The following is a 14,312-nucleotide window of genomic DNA, read 5'->3' as shown; positions in this document are numbered from 1 at the left end:
ATCTCAGTGGGATTAAATACATGCTTTTCAATCTTTTATTTTTCTACAGGAGGGGAGAAAGGTCTCAGCAAGGCCTTGGAGCTGGGGGTGGGGGGTGGGAAGGGAGGGAAAATTGTTTTACAGCAAGTGCTTTTGCTGGAGGCGACTTGGGCATGGGGGGGAGGGTGGGGGAGGGTGGGCAAGCCGAGGTCAGGAAGCGACTCGGGGTCAGATGAAGACCTTTGACTGGCAGCCCAGAGCTGCCAGCTTTCCTGATTCCTGTTCCTGTTCCAGAGCAAAGGTAACTCAGCCGCTGGAAGCATCTTTTTTTTTTTCTCTCTCTTCGCTGGCTTTGTTTGTCTTATAAGAAAGGTCGCAAAAGCGCCCGGGTCATCTTCCCCTTATTTCCGCAACTAGTTCCGTGGAGCAGAACGTTCCCTGGGGAAGATGGCTGAGAACTGGATCTGGCTGGCTGCTGTGTCTGTCCTCTCTGTCTGTCAGCAAGGTGGGCGCCGGGGCACTGCGTGTGCGCGTGTGTGTGTGCGCGCGTGTGTGTGCGCGCGCGTGTGTGTGTGCGTGTGTGTTTGCGCGCGCGGCAGAGGGAAGGGAGGGCCGGTATTCGGGTTTCATACTTACTTGCTGGTGGCCCTGGCTGCTCAGAAGACCGGAAGGCCGTGGGCCCCTCGGGTCATCAGCACCTCCCTCCTTCCCTGGGGGAAGGCGGAGATTTGCACCCTTGCAGGGGTTAGTTCCCACCTGTGGTCCCAGCCCTCGGCCCAGGTCAGTGAGCCTTCGGAGTGTGCTAACCTGGGGAGAGTGGCTCAAAGCGTTGATCACGAGTGCAACATTGTGCCTGCCTTGGACGCCGGCGGTGCTTTCTAAAACACTGATCTCTTCATTAATGCATTTTTTTAGATAAACTGCTTAAGGCAGGTGATTATCAGGTTAGAAAAAATTTCCTGCAGAAATATGAGCTTCGGATTAAGTACTGAATTCTGCATTTTAAAGCCCCTTTGCACCAGAATTATTCCGTATCTCAGTTGCCTGGCTAAATAAAGGGCTTTTCCTCCGAGGGGAACACATTTGCTCAGTTTGTGGTCTGCTACCTGCGAAATGGGGCAGAGAGTCTGAGCGCTGGTGGGCAAGACCTCACACCGAGTGCACACATTTCTTCTCTCTCCAAATGTGTTTTACCTGGACTCGGGGCAGGGTGCGCACTGCAAGGAGGCACGGCGGCCGAGGGTAAAGTCCAGAGTGCACCCACCCTCAGTGTCTTGCAGAGTCTGTCCGTTTGTGGATCTATGAAAATATCACACCTTAAGACACACAATTTGTGGCTTGAGTCACAGCCATTTGTGGGGAAGAGCAGGAAGTTTGTGACTGACCCCAGAAGCACACAGACCTGCACAAAGGCACAGCCACCCCTGGTCCCTGCAGAGAGCACAGGGGCTGGGCCCTGGGTACCCCTGGGCGGCAGAGCCTGTGCCACCCTCCTGGGGAGGGTTCTGTGGCTGGTGGGGCCAGGGACAGTGTGAATTTCGGCCAGAAGGTCAGGCAGCTGGTGGAATGACATGAGTGAGAGTGGGAGGACAGAGAGGAGGCTGGGCCAGGGGTGACTAGGGGTGGACAGGGAATTTTAAAAAAATTTTAGTTATTGAGCGTGGGCCTGTGTGCTAACCACACGGTTGCGGTTCGATTCCCAGTCAGGGCACATGCCTGGGTTGCAGGCCAGTTCCCAGCAGGGGACTCACGAGAAGCAATCATACATTGATATTTCTCTCCCTTTCTCCTTCCCTTCCCCTCTAAAGATAAAGAAATAAAATCTTTTTTAAAATTATTTACTTATTTATTTTAGAGGAGAAGGGAGAGAGAAAGAGGGAGAGAAATATCAATGGGCGGTTGTCTATCATGTCGCCCCCTACTGGGGACCTGACTTGGCCAGCAACCCAGGCATGTGCCCTGGCTGGGAATCAAACCAGCGACCCTTTGGTTCGTGGTCAGTGCTCAATCCACTGAGCCACAGCAGGCAGGGCTTTCTCTCTCTCTCTTTCTCTTTTTCTTTTAAGTTTTATTTGGGAATGTTTGAGGAGAGATGGAGAGAGGGAGAGAGAATGAACTGCTGTATTTTGCTGTGTGTAATTTGCACCTTTTTGCCCACATTTTTTGAGGGGAAAATAAGGATGTGCATTATACATGGGTTTAATGATTGCATACCATGGGTATAATAACCCTGTGTATAACGCACACGGAAACGTGGGTGTGCATTACACACGACAAAACCCATTGGTTGGCACTAAGAACCAGAATTTGCTGGGGGTTATGGAGTCAGGACACCATGTGTCATAGGGGAAGCAGCTCTGGTTTTGAAGACAATCTTGAATTTGTCCAGTTCAGCCACTAACCCGTTGGGCGTCCCTGGCCAGGATCCTGTGCCCTTCAATGTCCTCATCAGAAAGGGTTAAACAGGACACTGGGCAGGGCACATGCGCACCAGGGTGCTTGGCCCAGGGTAGATGCTCGGAGGGGTCTGCCCCGTGCTCGCTGCTTCCCTGCAGAGAGTGGTCCTGGGTGGAGCTGCACCCGGGGGAGAGGCGAGCAGGGTGCAGGGTCCCCCTCAGCATCCCCAGCAGACGGTCCCTCTGGAGACAGCTAGGAAGAGAAGCAAGACAGGCAAAGCAAAAGGAGACAATTCTTGAGTCATGGTTGGTAAACTCATAGGAAGGAAAAGAAAATGGAAGCTCTCCAGTGACAGGAGTGAAACAGCCTTTCTGTCCTCACTCTCTCATTCCAGTGGTAGCTGTGGTCTCACTGCGGCGCCTGAGCTGAGAACAAAGAGGGGCTTCCACCCCTTGAGGCTTTGCTGGCCCCACTGTGTCCTCCTTCCCGGGGCTGGGGGTGGCAGGTGGCTGGCACTGTGCAACATCAGCATATCTCTATGAACTATTGCCACACCCCAGTGTTTGAGGGGACAAACCTTAGCAAATGCAATATTTGTCTATGAACTGTTGCCGTACCCCAAGGCAGAGCCGGCCACATGCAATGCACAACCTGGAGGAAGACTTGCAAAGCCTCCCCTCCTCACAGCCTCCCTCTGAAGCTGCAGGCCCTTGCACCATTGCTAACGCATAATCTCGGAGCACACAGCTCAGCAGTGGTGAGAGCCGGACGGCCAAGTCCCAATTGTCCCCTCAGTAGACAGATCTCCTTTTTGGCTCCTATGAGCCACTGGCCTCTCCAGATTTATGTTGCCTCGAAAGGTTTTCTTTTGAAGATTTTATTTATTTCTTTTTAGAAAGAGGGGAAGGGAGGGAGAAAAAGAAGGTAGAGAGACATCGATTGGTTGTCTCTTGTGAATGCCCCCACTGGGGACCGAAACTTCAACCCAGGCAGGTGCTGTGACAGAATCAACAGGCGCCCGTTGGCTTTGTGGGACCACACCCAACAAACTGAGCCACACCCAACAGGGCTCCCAGTTTCCTGATCTTTGCTCTGCTGTCTCAGGCTTCAGTGGGGTGGCTCTAGTCTGAATGGGAGAGGCTTCAGTGGTGACCCTTTACACACTGTGACGCTCAGCTCCAGCTTTTACACCCCACACAACAGTTTCTTAGCAGCAGAGGGGAGTCAAGGGGAAGGGAGGTGTCCTGGTGGGAGAGCCCTTCCTAAACCAGGGTCACTGAGGATTCACCTCTTGTCGGAGGGGAGAAAAGAGCATCACGCTTCCAGAGGAAACACATCACCCTTAACTCCCTAACAATGAACAACTGCACCTGCAAACCGGGGGTGGAGAAGGAAACTCTTGTTGAAACATTAGCAAATAGAAAACAGATACTGAAGAACTAAAATAAGGGAGACCAGCATATTATTGGGGAGAACTGGTAAGAAATTGAAACTGGAAGAAACAATCTGAAGGAACATAAGAGACCGCAAAAGTTAATTATAGGGTTAAAAGAGGGACACAGGGCAGGAACTGAGAACTACTGAGAGAGAATGAGGCTCACAGAATTAGCCATAAGCTACGTGGGCATTTGAGCATCTTCTGCACCTTCCAGGCAGCCAATGAAGAGGCAGATCATAATAATTTATAACAGGGAAACTGAGTCAGGCAGGGAGCCATCATCCGCAGAAATTTCTTGTAATGCTCCCCACCTCCGCCCCATACCCCCACCCTCACTCTGCCTCTGACCCTCCTTATCTCCAGGCAGCCAGTGGTCTGCTCTCTGTCACTATAGGTTCACTTGCATTTTTGAGAGTTTATTATGGATGAAATCACACAGTGTTAGCCTTTTACTTGGTCTTGCTTCTTCCACGTAGCATCGTTATTTTATGATCCATCCACGTTGTTCCCTGGGGCAATAGTTCATTCCTTTTACGGTTGAGCGCATCCTATTGAATTTACACACACAGATGGCATCCTTTGTTCACCCACTCTCTTCTTGACACACATTTGTGTTAGCCAGCGTTCTCCAGAGAAACAAACTACAGACTACAAACTACAAACTACACACACACACACACACACACACTGCATTTATTTTAAGAAATCATGCTGGTTTATGATGATTGAACCTTGCCAGGTTCATGCTGGCAAGTCTACCATTTGCAGGGTGAGCTGGAAGGCTGGAGATTCCAGGAGGAGGTGATTCCAGGAGGAGGAGGTGCTGCCACCTTGAGTCTGAAGGCAGTATGGAGGCAGAGCTCCTTCCTCTTTGAGGACCTCATTGTTTTCTGGTAATGCCTTCTACTGATTGGATGAGGCCCACCCACTGTAAGGAGTATAATCTGCTTTACTCAAAGCCCCCCCCATGTAAATGTTAATCACATCTAACAAACACCTCCACAGAAGCATCTAGACTGATGAGTAACCAAACAACTGAGCACTGGGGCCTCGCTTAGCTGAGACATAAAATTAACCGTCAGAGCTGTTCCTAATTTGAGGCGATTATAAACAAAGCTGCTGTGAACGCCCACGTACAAGTCTTTGTGAGGACATACCTGAGAGTGGAACGGCCAAATCACGTTGTCTCTGGACTCCTGACTGAACACCCCCCCCTAGTGGTTTGTTGTTCCAAGTAGTCCTGCCATCCCACATCCCCGCCAGCAGCGGGTGAGAGTCCCAGTTGCTCCTCTCTCCTCACTTGTCTGTCGTTTTATTTTTACTTATTTATTTTAAAACATTTTATTTACTTATTTTTAGAGAGAGGGGAAGAGAACGAGAAAGAGTGGGAGAGAAACATCAATGCGTGGTTGCCTCTCATGTGTCCCCTGCTGGGGACCTGGCCTGCAACCCAGGCATGTGCCCTGACTGGGAATTGAACCGGCGACCCTTTGCTTCACAGGCCTGTGCTCAATCCACTGAGTGACACCAGCTTGGGCTGTCTGTCATTTCAAATGGGCATGACCTGTCTCTTTAATTTTAGACATTTTAATAGGTTTGTAGTGGTATCGAATTGTGGTTGAAATATGCATTTTATTAATGAATAGTAATGTGCCAGATTGTTAACATTAATTCCCCTTTACTCGCAGGTTATTTTGCTGCACAGGTAGGAAAAGCAAGATTAAAATACAAAGTCATGCCCCCGGCGATCTCTGGGTCCCCCGAGTTTGAGAGAGTATTTCGTGCACAGTGAGTAATGTCTCTTCAACGGCTCAGGGGTCTGGGCTGGCCATACGCTCATACTTCTTTTATTGACTTATTTGTTTGTTTATTATTGTTCAGTTACAGTGGTCCCAGTTTCCCCCCATTGATCTCCCCTGCCCGGCCCACCCCCCACTCCCATAGTCAGTCCCCACCCTGCCGTCTATCTCTGTGGGTCCTTTCTTTACGCACCTTATTTCACACCCTTCTGATGGGGGGAAAGATGTGCAGAGAAGACATAACCACTCTGCCTGGCCAGAACCCTACTCAGGGTGCTTGAAGCCTGAGATGCCCAGTGCCTTGAGTGTCTACCCCTAAAGTGTCTACGCCTTTACTACAGATTCAGAGGGTGCATTTACAAAAAGGCTGGGTCTTCGGATGGACTGCTCTGTCTCTAAGCAGGGTGGTTTGCTCCAAGAACCCTGTGAGTTAGGTAGCCTCAAGCTGAATTAGTTATGCTGTCAGTTTTCTATCTTTATTTCCTCCTCTCCACTTCAAAGCAGGGTGGGTTGCTGCTATCCTCTGCCCAGGAGCCGTTTCCTCAAATCGGAAAACTGTGAGGATGAGACAGCTGTTATTAAACAGTGTTCCTTACGTTTTGGGTCACTTTATTTTTACAACGCCTAACTAGCCCAAGTTGCCAGCCCAGGGCCCCTTCTGCAAAGTCCCCATTCAATTCCTCTTCCTTTCCTGCAGGGGGGGCCCTTGAGATCACTCTCTCTCTAGAGTTTTGCAGAATACTTTTGCCAGAATATCTTTTTTTTTCAGTTGTGAAAATAGCAACTACAATTTCACTAAGGGTCATTCCTTTATGATTTTGCTTGGCTTAGAAACTTCTATCAGGTCTAATTGGAGCACCTTGCTCCCTTTAGATTAAAAGCTTTTTCTATAAAAAGTAGACCCAAGTTATAAATTGATCTTGCTGTGATTTAACTATGTTTCCTCGGATTCTATCCGCTGGAAGAGAGAGGCGTAGCTGTTGGCCTCCCTCTGCTTCATGTACTTGAGAACCGTTGGTAAGTGTCTTTCATGGTCTGTATTTTGAGACTAGTTAGCTCTAGTCCTTTAGCTGTCTTTCTCCAATCATGAAAATTTTGGTCATTATTTTTAGACTAAAATTTTCCACTTCATTTCCAAGCCTGGGACCTAGAAGTGTGTGTAGTATTCCAACAAGGGTTTCATGGTTCTGAGTCAGAGAGGAATCGTCCCTTCCTTAATTTTTGTTAATGTACCCTTGTTTGCTTTATGCTGAATCGTTCATCTCCTGTTCCAGCATGAACCTGCCACAAGGCCCAGGTAAACCCGGTCATCTCAATTCTGAGTGCTCTCTAGTAACATCACCTTCTTCTTACTCTAGGGTAGTTCTGTAATTGTTTTTTGCCATTCACTAGGTTTTTCTAGTCCTCTTCGAGTCCTACTTCTGAAATTTAGGATTTAAAAGTAGTGACCTTATTGCCTACCTAAAAACTACAGAGAAAAGGAAAATTTACAAAGATAGTACTTTTTCAAACATTCTGCCATGCTAGGATTATGGAAATGTGGGTCACTGGATTTTGTATAAGGACAAAAAAGTGAAGGGAGAGAGGCAGTAACCTCACCTCCACGTTTTTTACACCCACCCACCCACCGGGGACGTCAGCTGAGAGCACAGCAGGCGCTTACCCACTCCGTTACGAAGGGCAAGGGTCTCCAGGAGGAGAGAGGGACTGGGCGTGGCCTGGGCGTGGCGAGTCCCTCCGACTCCAGCACCCTGCCCCACACACCCCTGACCCGGGGCCTTAAAACGTTCCTTCTCTGTTAAATGGGAATGAAGTGTGCTCATTCATGTACTTTGAGAGCTTTCAGGGAAATTATTTAAAGACCATTTTTCTGATGTGCTGAGTGACTTAAGTGGAAGGCGATGGCTGTGAGGGAACTGCGGGAAGAAACCATTCAATATGATTGGAGTTGTTTTTCTGGGTTCTTTAGGTAAGATACAGAATCCTTTTTAGGTTGAGATTTATGACTGCCCCTTGGTCTTTCTTTCGGAAAAGAGCTCCGATTCAATTCTGCTTCTGGAAACTCACACGTAGGACAGTGGTCCCTGGCCCTGCCCTGAGGCGTGAACAATGTTTGGGTTGTACCTCAAAAGACTCATTTTACCTGTGAGGATCTTTGAAGCTCGTCATGTAAATTCTTGCATTATTTTTGTAAAAAGAGAATACACATCTTACCTCTACAGTAAAACTCAATACTTTGGAATAGGGTTTTCTCGTAAAGTAACTCATGTCTTTATTTTTTCCTGCAGGCAAAACTGTGTGGAGTTTTACCCCGTATTCTTACTTACGCTGTGGATGGCTGGATGGTATTTCAACCAAGGTAATTTAAAAATACAGTCGACTCGCTGGGGCAAAGACTGGGGTCCTTGGAGCTGTTTAGGAGCACACACAACCACAGTCTATGCATCCTGGAAATGGTTTTGAATACAAAAAGCAGCGTCTCTGTTCATCAAAGAGCACTGTGCTGCAGATAGTCTAACTTTGCTTCGCTCTAATTTAACTCGATAATTTTTTAAAATTATCTCTTATTGATTGTGGACTGGCTGTGACCACCACCCAGTACCCACCACTCCCTTAGGTAATCCCCCCAACCACTGTTCATATCCATGGGTCATGCATGTAAGTTCTTTGGCTACTCCGTTTCCTGTACTGTACTTTATATTCCCATGACTGTTCTGTAACTACCTATTTGTCCTTCTTAGTCCCCTCACCTCTTCACCCATTTTCCATACCCACTGCCTATCTGACAACCTTCCCGTAACTAACTTCTTTTATCTTGCTTTTAAGATTCTCTCTGTATCTTTAACCTTTGGCCTTTTCATGATGATGTGTCTTAGATTGGGCCTCTTTGCATCCATCATAATTGAGACTCTCCATGCTCCCTGGACCTGCATGTCTATTTCCTTCACCAAAGTAGGGAAGTTTTCTTTCACTATTTTTTTCCGGTAGATTTCCAATTTCTTTCTCTTCCTTTCCTCCTTCTGGCACCCCTATGAGGTGAATGTTGGACTGCTTAAAGTTGTTCCAGAGGCTGTTTATGCTATCCTCATTTTTTTTTTTTGATTCTTGTCGTTCTACTTAGTTGTTTTTGCTTCCCTATGTTCCAAATCATTGATTTGATTGTTGGCTTCATCCAATCTACTGTTGTTTCCCTGTAAATTGTTCTTTATTTAATCCTTCATTTCTGACTGGGTCTTTTTTATGCTGCTGAGGTCCTCAGTAAGTTTTTTGAGCATCCTTATAAACAGTGTTTTGAACTCTGCATCTGATAGATTGCTTATCTCCATTTCATTTAGCTCTTTGGAGTTTTGACCTGTTTTATTTGGGCCATGTTTCTTTGTCTCTTCTTTTTGGCAGCCTCCTTGTGTTCATTTCTCTGTATTACGTAGAGCTGCTTTGACTCCGTGTCTTGGTAGTGTGGCCTAATGTAGTAGGTGCCCTGAAGGGTCCAGTGGCACAGCCTCCCCTATCACCTCCAGGCGAACCCTTTGTGTGAGCTGAGTACAGCCTCCTGTTTTAGTTGTTCCTTTGTTACTGTTGGCAGATTAATGGGAGGGATTTACCCAGGCCAGTCAGCTGCAAGGGCCACTGATTGTGACCAGTGGCCACCAGTCTCCACCCTCTGTGGAGGATCAGCTGTGCAGGGGCAGGGTGGTAGTGCTCCGACCTGGTCTGTAGCTGTGCACTGGGTGTGTTGGCCCTGGGGTTTCCCAGGTGTTTCAGGCCAAGGTCAGCTTCCACCTGTGTTTCCCTTAGGGCACCCTATCTGAGCTGTAAAGCAATCTGAGATGGCTGATACTTGTGCTAGGCTTGGAGATTCCCAGGTGAAGCCAAGCCGTGACTCTAATCTGGCTGCTGCCAGGGCTCACTAAAGCCAGCTGTTGCCTGTTTGATAGGATTTGGGAGCTAAGACCAGCCATTCTCTCGGAAAAGCAGCGTGGGTGGGCCCATAAATTGGGTGGGGTGGAGCCTTTGTGGATCTCCAAGGTCAGTCACACAGTGTTCGCCAGGTCGATGGAGCCTCTGATGTGGCACCAGCCTGCTGGCTCTGTGGTGGGAGGGCTCAGAGAAAGGACAATGGCTACTGCTCACTCCGATGCCAGACACTTCGGTGTGTGCGCCACTGGCGGCCTTCAAGCTGCCACCCCGGTGCTGGAGCTCAGAGGGAGTGAGTCTGAGTAGGTGAGTCTTGTGTGGGTTTCCCCAGAGAAACTGCTTAGGGCGCCAGCAGCCTCCTCTCTGCGGGTTTTTGCAGCCAGAAGTTGTAGGAACTTATCTTCCTGGCACTGGAACCCTGGACTGGGGGTGGTCTGGGACTCCTCGCTCTCAAGATATACCTCCCGACGTTTTATCCGTGTGGGTGTGGGGCCAGCCTGTTCCGAATTCACGCCCCTCCCACCAGTCTGCATGGATCTGGTTCCTTAAATTCTGTAGTTGTCGGACTTCCGTTCAACTCGATTTTGTGGTTGTCACATTTCCATCCAGCTCGACTTCTTACTTGCCCGAGTGATGGCTGTGATTTGGACGTGATTGTGTGAAGAGGGGAGCCATGTCTGCTGCCATCTTGACCAGAAGCCTCAATGCTTTTTTAAAAAGTTGAAACAAACTATATGTTTGTCTTCACATCAAATACTCGTAAATTCTAGTTTATCTACAGGAATAGAACATGGAATTAACAATTCACCCTAATTATTATAGCTAATATTTATTGAGCACTTACTATGTGGCCAGGTACTCTTTAAGTTGTATATATGTATTATCTCGTATATAGGATTTATAGGACTAAAAACCTTCCTGTGAGGTAGTTTCTGTAATTAATTCCTGCTTTACAGAGAGATTAAGTAACTTGTCCAACTTCGCAGTCACCAAGGTAGGGGAAAGTTAGCTTTCAAGTACAGAATAGGGTTTATTGGATTTTTTTTCTTTCAGGAAGGAGTTGAATTAACTATCTTCTACAGTGTAGTTTTTTTTTTCTATGGAATTTGACCCAACTGCCCATGAACCTTTTGTTGAGCGTTCCCAAGGATGTAGTGCTGTTGTTTTGCATGTAAAAACCCTACCAGTGTGCACTTTCTCCCTGACTGGGGTACCCTGGGCCAGCTGAGGGCTTTACCCGGACTTGGCCCGGCCCTTTGAGGTCAGACCAGCACCAGCTGTCTTAGCTGGAGAAATTCAATCCCTTTTGCTTCCCAATAACTCTGCTGCGTTTGAGTTTGACCCGCCCCTGCTGAAACTTAAATAGGCCCAAATCCCGCTGCTTTCAAAGGCAGCCCTATCATCTTCTTCTTGTAATTTTCACTGTCACCTGAGGACTTTGAGATAAAGTGTCCTCTGGAGCAAGACTTCTTAACTTCATTCTGACTCACATTTCTGTCCCTCGAGGGCACGGATGCAGGCCTGGAGCTTGTCAGGTGAGGCCACAGTGGCCGCTGAGGAGAAAAGGGCCTTTTGATAATGACTCCGCGTCTGCCTTTGGGTCTCGCTGCCTGTCTGGGGGGCTTTTTCAGGTGTCTTCTCGTTGTCATTTTCTCTTGTTTCTTCCTCATCCAAAGTAAGTTGCCTATTAACCGTCCTCTGGACAGCTCCCACTGCCCAGTTCCCTGGGATCCGCAAGTTAGAGGGGGAGCCTCACCCTGCAGCTCCACGTCGCTCCCCTTCCTCAGGCACCTTGCTGGGGGGCTGGGGGGGGGCCCTCCTTGCCATCCTTCAGGCCCCGACGCTGATGCTGTCCCCTCAGAATGGAAAACCAGAGGTGCCTCCCCTTGTTCCTCAGTCCCCTCCCTCATCTCTTCCACTACGCCTTCAAGCCTGCCATTCTCTTCTCATTTTTCTCTTCGTTTGTTGTCTGTCTTTGCTGAAAAACTCCATAAGTGCAGGGAGCTTGTATCTATTTCCCCGCTAACCCCACCCCCTCAGATAATGCCTGGCATGTAGCAGAAACTACAGAAAATGGTGGTGACCTAGCAGTTTGCACCTGGGAGGTGCTGAGGGCCAGAGGGGGCTTCTCGTGTAGGGGAGTTTCCATAGTTTCCGTTGGACAGGATGGCAGAACATCACACCACGCTTTGTATTTCTTTTAGCTAAAACTTATTTTTAAAGAAATCCAAACATCTTCAGGGTATGATTCAAAGAGTTTTGACCAGTGTCCACACCTGTGTGACTTGAATCCCTATCGAGTTAGAGGACATGACGACCCCTAGAACATTTCCCTGTATCTTTCCCCGTCGGTTCCTCTCAGGGAAACGCTGTTCCGATGGTTTTCATCCCAGTTTAGCTTTGCCCATTCTGGAACTTTCCATAATTGGGGTCATGCTATATGTGCTCTTGGGTAACGCTCCATCGGCTCAGCAGCAGGTTTTTGCAATTCCCTGAGTTTCTGTTCATGGCCGAGTGCTATTCCACTGCACAGTCACCAAAGTCTGGTTGCCCAGTCTCTTGCTCTTACGATTCTAGGGCCATTTCCAGTTTGGGGCTATTATGAATAATGTCTGCAACGGACGTTCTGTACACGTCTCTTCATAGGCATGAGCTTTCATTTCTCTTGGGTACATATGTAGGACTGGAACTGCTGGGTCAGAAGTGTGTTTGGCTTTATAAGAAACTACCAGACCTGTTCCCCAGTGGCTGTGCTGTTTTGCTTTCCCACCCGCAATGGAGGAGGGTTCCGACATGACCAGCATTTGTACGGTCAGTCTTTCTGTGTCTGAGCCATTCTGCTGTGCACGGGTGTCATCTTGTGGTTTTAATCCCAGTTTGCTGGTATTGAATGATGTTGACTGATGCAGAAAAAATGTTCATGTGCTTACTGGTGCATTTGTTTATCTTCCTGTGTTAATTCTCTATTGCGTATTATGCCCATCAGCTTGTTTTTCTCCTGAACGGCCACCAGAGGTCTCTGTGTTCTGGATGCACGTCTTGGTTGGACATACACTTCCTAAGCATTTTCTCAGTCTTCGAATTTTGAGACTGCCCTCACGTTCTGTATCTTCTCTATTTTTTTTTCCTGTAGTTTTTGCCACTTGTCTGGGTCTGGTATACATATATGCCCGTTACCAGTATTTCTGGGGATATTCAGAAGCTGCTAAAAAAAGGTAAGGAGAACCCACGAGTTGGTGTTTGGGTGAAAAGTAGCAGATGCAGTCTGAATGAGTTCCCTGTTCCCGAGAGTATTAACAGCACTGGATGGCTGTGATTGCAAAGGTGACGTCTGTTGTCACCTTTGTTGTCTGCGGCCACCTCCTCCCCAGGGAAGTTCAAGTATAAAAGTGCACACTGAGTGTGCACTCTTTGACCATCACACTTTCAATCCCTGCAGAAATTGTGCACTCTCTCCAATGAGTTACCAAGGAAATAATCCTGCCCAGCTTTAGAAATCCTTTGAATGTTCAAAGGAGGTAATTGACTTTTGTGGTTAGGTATCCCCTTTGATTTGTGTGATGAACCAAAAGTTTCAAATGGCAAAAACATGGACATTCTGGGCAGTGTCGTCCGTGAGCAGTGACCCCAGGATGCCCCAGCTTCACTGCTGTAGCTGTTTGTCACCTCCTCCCCTCCCCTCTGCTCGGCAGGATCACTGGCTTCCGGTTAAGCCTGGGGATTTTGGCCACGTTGACCCTCCTGGGCACCTTGGGGATTGCAAACAGCTTCCTGGATGAGTACCTGGACCTCAATATCGCCAAGAAGCTGAGGCACCTCTAACTCTGCCCCTGCACCCACCTTTGCTCAAATGCTTGCAGAAGGTATTTCCATGCTGGAGGTTATATGGTATCACTGGTTCAATTAAAACAAACTAAAAGCATTTATTTTGTTTTTCTTGAAATGGATTTGTAGAAGAATATCCTTTGAAGATTTTATTTATTTGTTTTTTTAGACAGAGGGAAAGAGAGGGAGAAAGAGAAGGAGAAAACATTGGTCAGCTGCTTCTCACATTCCCCCTACTGGAGACCTGGTCCACAACCCAGGCTTGTGCCCTGACTGGGAATTGAACCGGTGACCTTTCAGTTCATAGACCGGTGCTCAGTCCACTGATCCACACGAGCCAGGGCAGAAACACACCCTGTAGAGAGTAGATTTCCTCTTTAAGAACTGAAGTTTTGCACTGAGGGGGTACAGCAGGATCTTCAGTGGACAAGTGCTGAGCCTTCGTCCTGTGGGCAGCCGCCTGACCTGTGTGCAAGGCTTTCTTTGGCCACTGCCATCACCCATCTCCGACACTGTTGCTCTCTCCATGGAAAGTTCCAGACAGAGGCTGACAGGCCGCTGAGCCCCCTTCGTTGGTGGCAGGAAAGCAACAGATAGATTAGCCAGAGAAGAGAGTTACCAGCTAATCACACAAAACAAATCTGACTGTGAAAATGAACTTTATGGGTCACGGTCACAGCTGGAGGTTCTGGGCTGGGTTTGGATGCACTTTCTATCTCATGTGGGGCTTGGGGCCGGTGGCTGTTGTGAGCTTATGTGCAGTCACTGGCTGGCACAGTTAGTTGCAAATGGCCTTCACTTTCCTCATCTCTAAAATGGGAATGAGTCCACCTCCCAGAACTCAGGGGCCTTAGGGAAGTGGGATTATGAGCATATAACCTCACATTGGGGAAAGAGCTCTCTGTCCCTTTTTCCAAAGAAACTGGATGCTTTGAATCTTGTGTGGATATCTGCAAGAA

General features: G+C 48.1%; 1 protein-coding gene across 2 annotated transcripts; it reads left to right on the top strand.

Annotated features, from left to right (window-relative positions):
• Nucleotides 1-210: 210 nt before the first annotated feature.
• Nucleotides 211-13,444, top strand: MGST2 (microsomal glutathione S-transferase 2). 2 transcript variants are annotated; one of them, XM_037058211.1, is made up of 5 exons: nt 232-484; nt 5,503-5,602; nt 7,902-7,972; nt 12,662-12,743; nt 13,221-13,444. In XM_037058211.1, the coding sequence occupies exons 1-5, from the start codon at nt 427-429 to the stop codon at nt 13,348-13,350; spliced, it is 441 nt and encodes a 146-aa protein (XP_036914106.1). In that variant the 5' UTR covers nt 232-426; the 3' UTR covers nt 13,351-13,444. The 2 variants fall into 2 exon arrangements, with proteins under 2 accessions (XP_036914108.1, XP_036914106.1); XM_037058213.1 differs by lacking the exons at nt 7,902-7,972; nt 13,221-13,444 and having other exon boundaries at nt 211-484; nt 12,662-12,737.
• Nucleotides 13,445-14,312: the final 868 nt, after the last annotated feature.

Source organism: Sturnira hondurensis, unplaced genomic scaffold (genome assembly GCF_014824575.4).
Source record: "Sturnira hondurensis isolate 20B ecotype Veracruz unplaced genomic scaffold, ASM1482457v3 Scaffold0010128, whole genome shotgun sequence".
Lineage (NCBI taxonomy): Eukaryota > Metazoa > Chordata > Mammalia > Chiroptera > Phyllostomidae > Sturnira > Sturnira hondurensis.
Note: the sequence above shows the minus strand (reverse complement) of the source record. Positions and strands in the feature narration are given on the sequence as shown.

What these genes read in the sequence shown, in the direction of transcription:
- MGST2 (XM_037058211.1), top strand. Translation starts at nt 427, where the DNA reads ATGGCTGAGAACTGGATCTGGCTGGCTGCTGTGTCTGTCCTCTCTGTC. An exon ending in TGGATGGTATTTCAACCAAG is followed by an intron (nt 7,973 to 12,661) that starts GTAATTTAAAAA and finishes TTTTTCCTGTAG; the next exon opens with TTTTTGCCACTTGTCTGGGT. An exon ending in TCAGAAGCTGCTAAAAAAAG is followed by an intron (nt 12,744 to 13,220) that starts GTAAGGAGAACC and finishes TCTGCTCGGCAG; the next exon opens with GATCACTGGCTTCCGGTTAA.